This window comes from Stegastes partitus, unplaced genomic scaffold (assembly GCF_000690725.1).
Source record: "Stegastes partitus isolate 25-593 unplaced genomic scaffold, Stegastes_partitus-1.0.2 Scaffold1707, whole genome shotgun sequence".
Taxonomy (NCBI): Eukaryota; Metazoa; Chordata; class Actinopteri; family Pomacentridae; genus Stegastes; species Stegastes partitus.
This window is the reverse complement of record NW_007579438.1, coordinates 103,778-118,007: the sequence shown is the minus strand read 5'-3', so window position 1 is coordinate 118,007 and position 14,230 is coordinate 103,778. Positions and strand designations below refer to the sequence as shown.

Below are 14,230 nucleotides of genomic sequence, written 5' to 3'. Positions count from 1 at the left end.
TCAATTCCATAGAAAATTTGTGGACAGAGCTGAAAAGACGTGTACGAACAAGGCAGCTTACAAACCTGACTCAGTTACACCAGTTCTGTCAGGAGAAATGGGCCAAATTTCCAGCATATTATTGTGAGACACTTGTGGAAGGAAACCCACAACATCTGACCCAAGTCATGCAGTTTAAAGGCAACGCTACCAAATACTAAGGAAATGTATGTAAACTTCTGACTTTGAAGAAAGTAATAAAAAATTGTCTCTCTCATTACTCTGGCATTTAGCAAATAGAAATAATTTTGGTAATCCTAACTGACCTAAAACAGGAAAAGTTTAGTCTGATTTAATGTCAGACAGTGAGAACAAAAGGTTTTGTGTCTTTTTATACAGCGTATGTAAACTTCTGGTTTCAACTGTAGATGTTTGTGTGTATTTATCGTCAGTTCTACCGTGTCTTTCTTTGTTTGGGAACTGGAGGTCAATGAAATCAGAGTTCACAGCTTTCGACAATGAGACTGATCAATACAAGTAGATTGGTTAATTATTCATATTTATTCTGACGAATTAATTTATTTCCAAACTCTATTTGGTGGCGCCCCTGATGAATGAGTGAAGATAAATGAGTGCAATTTTAATCTCAAAATGTACTTTCACTACATATACTAATTTACTGATCCCAGCCATACAAGGCTGTTACGTTACATATATTCTCATTTTTGATGCTCCTGTGTGAGACTACACAATTTACGCTATTTTGCTACACTGTTATCTTTGCAAATTGTTAAGTAGAAAATATTCACTGTCAACATAAATTACGGTAAAATGTCAAAACTCGGTTCACACGTCGCAAAACTAGCTATTGAGGGTTTAGAAATATACATTTGGTGGTGTACGCAATCTAATCCAATACATTTTCTGTTGAATTCCGCGAATATGAGAAAAAGTCTGGTGTTTGTACAGAGTCATGGTTCTGTAAATGAAAAACAAATTGGGTTGGACTGATCCACACAACATTTTTCCAGCTATCCAGCAACAAGAGGCGTTCATGTTTGAATTGCAGACATGGAATACAAGCTCATGATGACCCTATACATCCCAAATTTTGAAAATTTTGAAACAACTCCCCTTTACTGTTTGCAATGGATGTTTTTTGTGCAGCAGCAGCTTGTAGAGCAGGTGTGAGAGACAAGGGCAACTGCTTGTGTCCTTCAGTTTGTCCCGGGCTCGCTCGCTCGCTCGTTCGTTCGTTCGTTCGTTCGTTCGTTCGTTCATCCGTCTATCCATCCATCCATCCATCCATCCTTGATATACCGCTAAATTCTCTGGAGGGTTGAAGGAGGCTGGAGCCTATTCCAGCTGACTAACGGCAAAGACACGGTACACCCTGGAGAGATTGCCAGTTGCAAGGCCACATGGAGAGACAGACAACCAAGCACACTCACATTCACACCTACTGAGAATTTAGAATAACCAGTTAACCTCAGCATGTCCTTGGATTGTGGGAGAAAGTCGGCGCACCCGTTGAGAACCCATGAAGGCACAGGGAGAATGTGCACACTTCACACAGAAAGAACCCAGGCTGAGATCTAAACCCAGGACCTTCTGGTGGCCACACCACCCTGCTGCACAGGCTTGTTCACACAGCACATGCTGCATTAAGTTGCCGCAGGTTCCCATTCTGACTCCACTGGGGAGAGGATGTTGTTTCTTTCATTCTATTGGCTGGCAAAACCTCTCGAAGCAACAAACTAGCTTTTACTCTGTTGTGTTTTAGTGTCGTGTTTGTTTGATAACTTACTATGATGTAACATTTGTCTTGCCTCAACTATGAGAAAAAGACATCCACTTCCACTCCTACAAGGCTGGAATGTTTTTTGGTCTGCTAGCCAAGTCACCAATGCCTTCTTGAGTTTAAGATATAGATGTGTTTGTTTGGCTGCTGAGTTCAAATATCAACAAAACTTTCTTAGAAATGGCTTACTCCATTTTTAACCAGTAACCACAAAATAATGTTGACATAATCATTCCTCATCTGGTCTTATGCATTCACTTACCTCCTCTGCTCCCACAAGTTTAATCTTTAGATCTCGAATGGAAGACTCATTCTTGTATTTCTTCTCTGTCAGCTCTCTGCAGGAGGCCTCCAGCTCTGTTAGCCTGCCATGAAGCTGCTGGCTCGTTTTCGTATGAGTACTCTCCAGATCCTGACGGAGCTGCTCAGTCTGCTGCTGAAGCCTATTCTGTACCTGAAAGACACCGTAAAGACATACCAGATAAACACCTGTAACAACTCCTGCAAAATAATCCACTGCTTTGCTCTTGATCCAGATGCTTTATTGTGCTCTTAAACAAACAACTGCTACCACAGTGAATCACTAAATACACAACACAAGTAAATACTTTTGAGCGGTTTTAACTTAAAAACATATATCCATTAGCCACAACATTAGAACCACTGACAGTGGAAGCTAATAACATTAATTACCTCATTACATACAATGCAGTGCTGGCAAACCTTGGGTTCTGGCATTCATGTGGATAATACTTTGATATGAAGCACCTACCTAAAACGTTGCAGACCAAGCACACCCAACAGTGCTCTCTGATGGCAGCAGCCCTGCTTTGGATTAGATCAAGAACGTAGACCATTGCCTTATATGTGTCCAGAAATGTTTTGATATCCTCAATATATGATATGTGGAGTCAAGCTAAGAATACTTTCAAATAGGTAGCGTCTTGTCAGGCTCGGAGCAGATTCCCAACATTGTTCAATGCAGCTCAGGCTTTGGCAACACTTATGGTGTAGTCTAGAAAGCAGCCTACTGGCTTCCCTGTGTATGAAAGTGTTCTTGGGCACAGCACACACAATTCTATTCACACAATTTAGGCAGTAGTGAAGTTTGGTGACAATAACCCATGTTTTTTTTTTTTTTTTAATTTGACTTTACCTGTGCAAGGCTTCTGTGTAAGCAGCCTGCAAGACTGAGGTTGTGAAGCTCAAACCAGGTTCCTCTGCAACACCCATTTGGCAAATATTGCATCTATGCGGTCTTCCGTCCATGTCCTCATTTTTCTTCCTCAGATTGGGTTGCTTCATTGCAAGTTCAGCAACTGTTTTTTTATCTGTAGTGCAGTAATCTGACTAAACCATGCTAACAAGCCCTCCTCCACGTCACTGATCGCAGCCTTCATATTATGTACATCAGAGCAAATAACTGCTTGCACTTTTAGACTTAACCTTTTCTAGCTCAGTTTCAAGAAGGTCAAAGTCTTCAGTGAGCGCATTTTTATCCCTGACCTGATAACAACAGAGATGTTCACACTCAGTGGAGGGTGAATGTCAGTTTTAGGATTTGCAACGTTCATCTCCGACCCTGATAGCAAAATAGGTGGCTGGTCATAGAAGCCCATAAGAACTTTTGCTTGATGGTCCGCTATATTTAGCTTGGTCACAATTTAAGTAATGTACACAGTTTAAATGTGCTTTTGGGTATCGCATATATACATATTATAGTCACAGTTCACGGTAAATTTGATGAAAGTGTGTAACAAAATAATAGTTCAGAAAAGGTAAGCAGGAGCTATACTTTGAGTATTTCCTACTTCATTGCTGACGTACTGTCACCAGCCTTTTGTTGTACACAACCTCTTTTGTCAACCTTGGTCATATTTTTGTTAATGTGGTTTTACTTCGATAACAACCACTTTGGAAATAGCCCAGCGCAGGTGAGTCTTACCTCTACAGCCTTCTCCCTTTCCAAATGTAACTCCTGAGAATGACGGTTGGACATAGAGCTGGTCTGGTGTGTCCACTCTAAACGTAGTTTGTCCAACTCTTTAGTCTTCTCACACAGAGTCTGTGAGAGAAATACAGTTACTGTTAATTTGACAAATGATTTTGCTATGTTATAGTATTGCATGTTCAAAAAAAACCTAAAACACTTTTAAATGTTGCAAGTATACATGTGTTGCACAGCTTTCACTGCACAATACATCAAAGTATGTTCTGATTTTATATTTTTCAGACAAAAGTGTTGATTTTTTTTCGATTGTTGTTGTTGCATTATGAAAGAGACTTCCTTTCCACGCAGAAGAAATGTCACTGGGCACAGTGACCCCATCTCTGTAGTTCAAGCACATTCAATTTAAAATAAATTGATGGACACAAATTGAAGTGCCAAGTCTCAGCTTCAATAGGTTTACATTAATAGTGTAAACTTGGTGCCATATTGAACATGTACTGCATATATTAAAAGATTAAAAAGGAATTGGACAGTTGGCTACTAAATTATTCTTTGGCAACTGTGTGTCATTTTGACATTAATTCATGAACAAATGAGCTCACAAGAGGCTCAGGGTTGACTGAGAGTTTACAGCTGCCATTTAGATTAAGGTGGCATTGACTGTAAAGAACAAAAGAAGTGTGCCTACAAGTGAAGAAGATAGTGAGGGTAAAATAAAGCAAAACTCTATTCAAGGGATATCAAAGGTTTACCAAATAAAAACTGAAATGCACAAAAAAAATCAGGTGCACATAGGAAAAGTAAAAAATGACCTTTTAGATCAAGGAGCAGAAATCTTGTGGATAATCCAGAAATCCTTAAAAAACATTCTACAGACTTCATGACCAGACGCTCACCTTAAGATGCAGTTCTGGAACAAAGTTCTCTAGAGTCATAAAGCAAGTTTAGCCTCGAACTGAAATGAATAGAAAATGGAAAATATGGAGAGAATAGGAGCAGTTCAAGACCAAAATCATACCATCTGTTTAACATAGTGGTGTTATGGAAAATGCATAGGGTTAGAGATAGACTATGATTGCCAATGGAACTGTCTTACTGGCCAATATTAATTTCACTGTATAAAGCAACAGGCTGAATGCAAGTATAGAGGAGCGTTCTGTGTGCTCAGATTCAGCTAAATGAATCAAAATCACTGGACAACATTTGATCATTTGACATCACGATGATTGATGATGAAGACCAGCTTTTTAGGGTGGAGGGGTAGAATGTCTATGGCAGGCCAAGTCAATCACCTGGTCAATGTTTGGGAACACCCAAATAGTCCATATGTTGAAGATGAAAACCATGGTCTCTTTGTTACACCTGTATAATTACATTGGGGCTCTATAACACAATCCAGTGGCAATGCACACCTGTTGAGCATAACTCAGCTGCCTGGACAGATCATCTTCAGTCTTCTTAAGCTTCATGTCCAGGGCCTGCTTTTCTGCCTGAAAAATTGAGATGACACAGCTCTATAAACATGACATAACCTGACAAAACTCACTCAGCCTATATAGTTTATGTGAAAAACACCATAAATTCTTTAACAAGATAATTCTACTTAAACTCTCACTTTCAGGTTTATCAACTAAAGTCTACATTTTCCTAAAATATCCATGTGAAGGTTTTTTAATATTTGCATCTGTAGGACGATATCAATTCATTGAACTTCTTTAACTCACTTGGTTGAAGTGTACATCAATATACGAATGTAAGCACAGTGAAACATTTAAACAAACACCCAGGAATAAAATTGAATTTAAAGTTATATTTGACAGGTATTAGGCAGTATAATGACTTTGAATGAGCCAACCTTCAGAGAGGAAAGACACACTGCCAGATATTCTTTAACTTCTTTGTCAGAGCCATGTGCAAGCCGTAGAGACAAGTGGTTTAGATGCTTGAATGCATTTGTTTCTATTATAGTTAGGTTGGCAGAGCCTTCAGGCACTGGAGACTGACATGACAAGTGCAGGAGAAACCTGTGGATAAAGATGATAAACAATTATGTAGTGTGTGGTGAGGTTTTTCTTAAGGTTAATATAATGAACTTTGTCACTGATATTCTGTCCATTGCACAGATTAAACCTGACAAACATACTAAGGTCATGTTTTTTCCTACAAATATACAAATAATAACAAAGGATTTATTCAGATCAATTAATCTCAGCCTTTTCTGAAATTTAGGTTCACAATTTTGGCAACACAAGTACAGAACAAAGATTTGAGGAACTTCCATGCTTATTGTTTCATATTTTTGACATTATGTTGTCAGTTGACAATACATGTTCTATTTGTAACCATTTGTGTGGCAAGTTGTAAAATGTGTGTTTATACACACACACACACACACACACACACACACAGTAATGGGGAAAAATTATTTAGGCCACCCTTGTTTTCTTCAATTTCTTGTTCATTGTAATGCCTGGTACAACTAAAAGTACATTTGTTTGAACAAATATAATGATAACAAAAATATCACATAAGAGTTTCATGTAAGAGCTGATATCTAGCCATTTTCCATGGTTTTCTTGATTATAACCAAAACCACTTAAGTTCTTACATCAATAGCTATGGCATTGTACTTGTACTGCCAAAAAGTGCTTTTAGGCATCCCATATATTTCTTCTGTCTGTTTTAGTCATGAAATGGCCTCTTATATACCCTTAAGCTTACAATTAAACTTAAGCGTGTCAAATAGGACATAAAGTGAACAAGAAATTGAAGAAAACAAGGGCGGTCTAATAAATTTTTCCATGACTGTGTGTGTGTGTGTGTGTGTGTGTGTGTGTGTGTGTGTGTATACATGAACATATGTACATATTTCAACCTAAAATGCTGTCAGAAACATTAAGACTATATCCAAAATCTCATTTTTAAACTATGTTGAGCTTTAGAGTTTTGAAGTTGCTTCAGCTGCACCATAGTCACCCTCACTCAGAAATATTCACATCTCCTACAAGTTAAAATATTTAATAAGTGCAACCAAACACATGATGACAAGTAATTAGTCACTGATTATCTAAAGCTTCATACAGATTAGTTTTACATGAACAGGGATTAGGTTGTTGTTGTTGGTGTTGGTGTTGTGTTGTTGTTTTCTAGTACAACAATTTCCCTGAGGTTTGCACCAAAGGGATCAATAAAGTTCTATTCTATTCTATTCTATTACAAATGCAATGTGCTGTAAACTCTTCTGTGTAAGGGAACTGGTTGTCAGCCTAACAGCTGTCTTAATGTCCGTAGTCAGTGTTAAAAGGAAGGACAAATTATAGATTTTATCAAAAATTGCTGTCTCTGCCCTTACACTGATGACAAAATAAAATCAGCCATGTTAAAGATAGTCCTTGGTGAAGAAACTAACATTTAACTTAGTAAACTTCAGCAAATTAATGCAAGCCATAATATGCTTTGATATTGATTGTATGAATTAGAAAATTAAACCGTGTGTCAGAGTGCTTCTTCAGGAGGAGAGGAGTCAGAAAGAAAGTCAGAGTCTGCCATTGAGCAGATTAGGTATACAGGGGAAACTTTGGGTTGTCCCTTTTAATGATTTGATTAACAGTTTTTCTGTTTACTGCACGTTCGATGAAGTTAGGGAATAAATGACCATTTGTAGCATTATTTTTGAAACATTCTGACTTTTCAGCATATCTTCATGAACACCTACACATGTTGCACAGAACTGTGTATGTACAAAGGGAATTACTGGGATTGACACAAATCAATATGCAATTTTAAGATATATTTATTTAGTTGAACACTGTGATGCCGTGTGATGGTTTGCATGTTTTCTTACCTTGGACTGTCTACGTCTTGTTCAGAATAGCACAGGTTTAGCAGTTCAATAAACTTCTGAGGAAATGTTGCAAAGTCAATCAGTAGCCCCTGCTGGGCTTTTAAGCTACCCAAACAATGAAAAAGACAAAAAAAAAAAAAAACACAAGAGAAAGTTCAAGACAATTTGTTCATGTTCCTAAATTAATTTTATATATGCAATTCTATCAAAACTTACCTTTGGAAATCTTCTTCTGATATAGTGAGGTTGAAGAGAAAATATGGATCTACATTATCTGTTAGTCTTACTAAGAGATCCTGGTACAAACAAAAACAAGACAAATTCAGTCACCTGAAAAAAGCTGGCTATTTTTGCTAATAATTTCCATCTACAAATCTACAAAGAACATGATCAAAATTGTTTGTGTAAAAGTTCTACTTACCTTTTTGTGTACTGGACTTAGTGATTGCTCAATGGTGACACGGATGTTTGCTTTCCTGTAAAATTAAACCATTAAACCAGGTTAACCAAGTTTGGTATTGAAAATTGTGTAAATTCTAGGGCAGGACCCCAATAGCCGACTATTCGTTCGCTGTGCTGATATTGGATAGCAATTTTGATCTCAAAATTGTATGATCTCCGAATACAATTTTAGCCTGCTTTCTTATCGTTTCATTTTTGAAAGGAAAACAAAATCAAATTTAGTATGGCAACTGCGTTAACATTTAACAGCTGAGTTTGACTATTGGGAATTTAAATTAAAGATACCAGCAATGTCATTTGACTAATCGTAATTACATTGTGACTTGTCAGAGTTTTTATATCACATATCTATGTCAAAAACAGTTACATATATCTGTGACTCAGTTTTGATCAGACAAGTAATAGCTGCAGCTCTCATGCTGACTAATTTGATTTTTATGCTCACGTCAGGCTTGGCATTCGATCAATCACTGATCATGCAAAGCATTTGAACACTGTTAGCAGGAGTAATAGTGGCTGTTATGGTGGATAAGTTTGATAGAAAATGCTGTGAAATACAAAAAGCCCATCAGTGAACAGTTTGGAGAACAAGAGATTTGGTACACTGCAGCTACGGCCAAGGACAAGGCCAGACTGCAGCGTATCATCTGCTTGGCCGAGAAGGTGATTGGCTGCAATCTGCCTTCCCTCCAGGACCTGCACGCCTCCAGGACTCTGGGGCCTGTAGGTAAGATTGTGGCCGACCCCTCCCACCTTGGTCATAAACTCAACACTTTCTTTTCATCTGCCACTGGCCTCATGAACAAGCCCCCCCCCATATCTGTATAAATGTAAATATCAACATATCAGCACCCTCAATATTCCTGTAAATAACACTATTGTTCTATGGTTCATATTTAAATTTAACTTTGATTCTTTGCACTATTACAGCTATTTTTTTATTTGTAGTTACTTTATTTTACTGTATATTTATTGTTTACTCTACACTTATTGTTGTTTTGTTGCACCAACCCACCAGAACAAATTCCTCATATTGTGTCAACCATACCTGGCAATAAATCTGATTCTGATTCTGACTTGCTCAGTAGAGACTTGTGGTCGCTCTGACATGGTGGTAATTTGTTTGTTTCAGTACTATAATAGTTTTGAAAAGCAAGCCGCCTCCACATCTGACTTGCAGTAGCTTCTAATGTAACTACACATACCGTTGATATAATTTTGCCACATCAAAACTTCAATTCAAGATATCTGTAATTACATTTTGACTTGACAAAATTCCAGTTTGAGATATTGACAGGATCATTTTGACTAGTTCAAATTTCAGTAGAGATGAAAAGTGCAACATAGAAACTAGTCAGAATTCAGCTCCAGCTATTGTCAATGTAAACTCTGGATATCTTCAGCTGAATTGTAGACATCTGTTTTGGTAAACAGAAAAATCATTGGTAAAACTGACAATGGCATTTGTCATAGAAAGCGTAACAATGTGAAATGCTGTTGTTTTCTCTCTTTTTCTTTTTGGCTAGGAAGAATTGGATTGTGAATGTGTGCAATATATACACAGTCTAGCTATTCCATGTTAAACTGGCTTGCCATATGTCCTAGCCTTATTCGAGCAGCGTCATACACAACAATTTAGACTCGTCATGATATTTGTTATTTTGTCTACTCTAAACTGAATTACAGATATCTGTCTTTTTGTGACTACGTGTGAACATGGCTAGCCATATCTGAAACTTTCTATGACACACTCCTGTGGTCTTTGGGTACAACATGTAGCCGACTGGTCGTCTAACTTGTTGACGTCTGTGTGAGCGGTCTCACCTCTCCTCGCTGTCCCTGTATTTCACAGTAACGTGTAACACTTTGCTAAAGAGTTCCTCCATATCGTTGGACAAACTGGCGAGTCTTTACTGACACGGTCCTCCACTGGTTAACGCTCCAGCTCCAGATTTAAGGGGAGCAGCTCAAGCTAAGCGGCGCTGCCTTCTATCACAGTTTGTCTGTTAGTCCGCAGCAGTTTTGATTTGGCGGTTTTCAGCCGCCAACTGAATTGATCTGGAAACGGAAAGAGAATTGTTCTCTTCTTTTGACGTTAAACGGCGGGTGGCAAACACGAAGTTCCTTTTAGCGCCACCTGCTGGGAGGGAGGACAGCTCACTGCCGCCTGATACTGACTGCAAACCAGCCGCAGCTTAGGTGGTGATTGGTGGTGTTACAGCTGCACGGTGTCCTGGTCGGGATCCTGTAGCTGCGAGGCAACGGTGCTAACCACCCATCCATCCACATTTCCATTATTATTTATTATATTTGATATAACAAATAGAAACGCTATTATATTTGAGATTCAAGAGTTTTTACTTGTCACATGCTCATACAGTATGTGCAGTGAAATGCAAAGTTTCTGGTCCACAAGGCTGTGCAGTAACAAGACATACAAGTACATTCATTAAAATCAATAGAGAAGTAGAAAAATAACCTGGCATCATGAATAATGAATCTACCGCATTATTTATGACATTGTGGCCTTTGTTTTTGTTTTTTTTTAGGATTTTAGAATTGAAAGCTTAAGTGCAGTGTACATTGTGCAAAAGTTTGTGTGTGTGTGTGTGTGTGTGTGTGTATGCACCTCCTGGTATGTCATACACACATCGCAATTTTAAAGAGAAAATGGCCTAAAGTAATATAAAATTATTCATCAATTTCAAATATTTAAACTGACATAGAGCTGAGCTGGAAGGCAAAGCTTGAGATTTACCTTTAGATCTGGGTGACTGAAAGAATTGGATTGTGAATACAAGCAGCCAAAATGAGTTTCCTTGGTAGGGTGGTTGTAGTCAGTCTTAGAGATAGATTGCTGCTCCTTTGCAGAAACTCATGAAGTAGCCGAGGTGGTTTGGAGCTTTCGATATTGTCGAGCCGGCTTACACAAAGAAACCTGGCTATGTCAAACTTGCTTCTTCGTACAGGCAGCCCTCTAGAGTAGACCTAGAACTCACTGGCGGGATTGCATCTCATCTGGCCTGTGAATGCCATGAGATCCTCCTCCCAAAAAGACCTTTTTAATTGGAGGCTGAAAAGTATGTCCGTCTTTAAAAATACATAAATCAATAAATCTGGCAGCACAAACAGGTTTATTCAATGCAATCCATATTAGGAACATAGACATAGCTGTCACCTATGTCTGTCACTATAATCAGAGATGCCAGCCCACAGTGTAGCTCCATGCAATTCATTAATAAACCAGAGAATTACACTGAGGTACTGAGTTATACTGGACCCTTCTTTTAGCAATAGGCTACTATGTAAATTCTATACTGTATGCTTCCTCTGAATGCCCATGTGTGGGTGCTCTCTCTCTGTCTCTTTCCATGTGTATGTCTCACCAGTTTTACAAATAGCAACTGCTAAACAAATTTTTTGATACCAGAATCTTTTCCAGGTACGCCCCATGCCCTGAACCTTCATTGACTTAATGTGCTAAAGAAAAACTGTTTTAATATAAAGGTGTGAAGTGTAAGGCTCCAGACTGACTTGTTTTTCTTGACTAAGGATAATATGACAAAATGATGAAAAATACCTCTGAGATTATTTTTTTGTTATACTTCTGTCTCACAGCATTAAAAATGGTTGTGTGGTGTTTTGGCATCAGATAATCATTAAAACTGTTCTATCTGGGGCTATAGCTCACCTGGTTGAGCTGGCGTTCCATGTATAGGGGCTGCAGTCCCAACGCAGTGGTCGTGGGCTTGAGTCCTGCTCATGACCATTTGCTGCAGGTCCTTCCCCCATTCTTCTCCCCCCACTTTCCTGTCTCTCTTGCTGTCCTATCTAATAAAGCCAAAAAAGGCCAAAAAATATCTTTTAAAAAAAACAAAACAAACTGTTATATCTGTCTCTCCAACTGGATTTGCCAGATCTTATTTCATGTCTCACTTGCACCAGACACAGCATGCTTCCACCAAGGCAGGGCAGAGAGTGTGGATTATTGGGATCAGCAGGTATCAATGAAAGGAACAAACATGAGGTCTGTTGGCTGAGTTGCAGTATAGCTTGTTTATTAATGGTATATTTTTGCATAGGGAAACATACTCATTTCCAGTAATGAATTCATTAGAATTGTCTGATTAGCAATGGCTAAATATGGTTCTAAAGATGTTAATATCCCCCACAGCAGATGAATAACATTAGGTCAAAAACACTGGTTCAGACAGCTGTCACTCAAACTATGATACATTCAGACAGGAAAAGAAATGCCAGCCATGAACAGACAAGTCCGGAACTTTAGCGTTTAACATGCAAAGAAAGGTTGATAATTGATATTTGCTTCAGCAGTAAATTTGTTCTATAGAAAAGTACTTAAGAATCTTATTAAAGCTGCCACAAACTACATCCAGTCCAAAACCGCAGCCCTTTTCACAGTAAACATGTAGGTCTGGCTTAATGTTTGCACCCCAGCACTCCTAATCACTTGCTTCTATCTCATCTGTTTTTTTCTTATGTTGGTATGCCACTTGCACATTTCTGACTGGCTGGTGTTCAAACTGTACTGTACTGTACTGATGAGTCAGTAAGTCAAATTAGACAAGAAAGTTCTGGTATACTCCTTTGTGATGTATGAGCAACCATAGCAATAGTGTTGATGTTTTTCTTTAATGTGTTAGGAAGTGGCCAAGATAGGTGAGAATGAACTCAGAGATGTTTCAATATAGCCAACAATACACTCCTCAAAGTGGACAATGCTCTGCATCACCACAACCTTGTCTGTTTTCTCCAGGTTTAAGAGTACCTTATCATGGATTATTTCTTACTAACTTAAGAGTTATTGTTGTTATCCCATAGCTAACTGAAACATATAATTACTTCATGTACAATTATTTATGTTAAAAGGCCTGTGGTCTGTGTAGCCTGTGGTCATGCAATAACTGGTGAAATCTGTTCATGCCTATGCTCCCTCTGATGTAAGGGATATATATCTGGAAGCAAGCAAAGCACTCCTTTACTATTATATCTGAAAAGTTATGATGGAAAAAAACTTGACTATGCATTAAAATGTTCTCTGAGAATCAACCCTTTCAGTCATTGCAAACTGTCAGCGCACACAATAAACTGTGTAGAAGCAATGTACCTGCAGATACAGAAACTAAATAGTATGGCATAACTTTCACAGGAAAACTTGCAGCTGTACTATCAGATTTTCAGCAACTAAGTACATTTTCCCATCTGCTGTGAGTCTGGCCTACAAGAAGGATTCTGAAGGGCCATTAAAAAAATAAAAAAGCAGAGTTGTAATTCAAGTAGGAAACAGCAAAAAAACAAACAAAAAAACAAAACAAAAACAACCAAATAAACAAATATTGGAGTGAGCAAATAACTGGAGGTTTTCAGGCAGCAGCAGCTTTACAGTAGAGTGTTGAATCACATTAATAGTTAATAGAAAAGAGCCCTCTATGAAAATATTTCCCTCAAAACCAAAACGTAATTGTTTAGATATCCAGCAGTCGCTTTGTCCCTCACAGCATACAGTCAAAGATAGGATTAAATTCAGCTGCTAAACGAGAAAACAGGAATCATTGCCAGCAATGCTACTGTTTAGTCACAGCTGTACAACTGCTAAAAATACTAAACAGAACTCCCTACTCACAATCATAAAGCACGTATGACTCTTATGTGATGCATCTGAAGAGGAGTTGCCCAAAAACATTGCTTGGTTATTGTAAGCAAACAGACAATAACTGTGGTCTGAACAGCACTTAGTTTGTAACACCATGTAAAGAAAAACCTAGAGGGAACTTGAGCCCAAAATATCTTTTTTTACATGAAAAAAAATAAAAAAAATACATTAATACATTGACAGAATATTTTTTATAGAAATTGATCCTACTCATTGTGCATATTTACCCAAACTTAAGTATGATTTTAAAACTTTCAGTTTCAGTTCAGCCATCAGGGAAAAACTACAGTCCTGTCAGCTTAGCCGCTGTAGCTGTGTTCAAATTGGTTCTTCCAACTCTAAGTTTTGCAGCATCAAGTGGGCCCAATGGCTTCTTTATCAGGACTAAACTGTATCTGGGAGTCACACAGTATCGTAAATAGCTATTTTAGGAAGTACTAATAAATGCATAGTTAACTAAATAAATAAAAATTGTACACATTAGTTCCATATATGCTAATGACAAGTATGCAATGATTT

The 14,230-nt window shown here is 38.1% G+C and overlaps 1 protein-coding gene across 1 annotated transcript in view; it reads right to left on the bottom strand.

Annotated features, from left to right (window-relative positions):
- Positions 1-10,233, bottom strand: part of sass6 (SAS-6 centriolar assembly protein) — a 28,316-nt gene extending 18,083 nt beyond the window's left edge. Inside the window, exons 1-8 of the mRNA XM_008301760.1 lie at positions 9,862-10,233; positions 7,997-8,051; positions 7,792-7,871; positions 7,576-7,680; positions 5,587-5,755; positions 5,144-5,221; positions 3,726-3,845; positions 2,043-2,234 (exon numbers count right to left, since the gene is read on the bottom strand). Of these exons, the coding sequence (XP_008299982.1) occupies positions 2,043-2,234; positions 3,726-3,845; positions 5,144-5,221; positions 5,587-5,755; positions 7,576-7,680; positions 7,792-7,871; positions 7,997-8,051; positions 9,862-9,923 (861 nt within the window). The 5' untranslated portion in view covers positions 9,924-10,233. The remainder of the gene's footprint in view (positions 1-2,042; positions 2,235-3,725; positions 3,846-5,143; positions 5,222-5,586; positions 5,756-7,575; positions 7,681-7,791; positions 7,872-7,996; positions 8,052-9,861) is intronic.
- Positions 10,234-14,230: the final 3,997 nt, after the last annotated feature.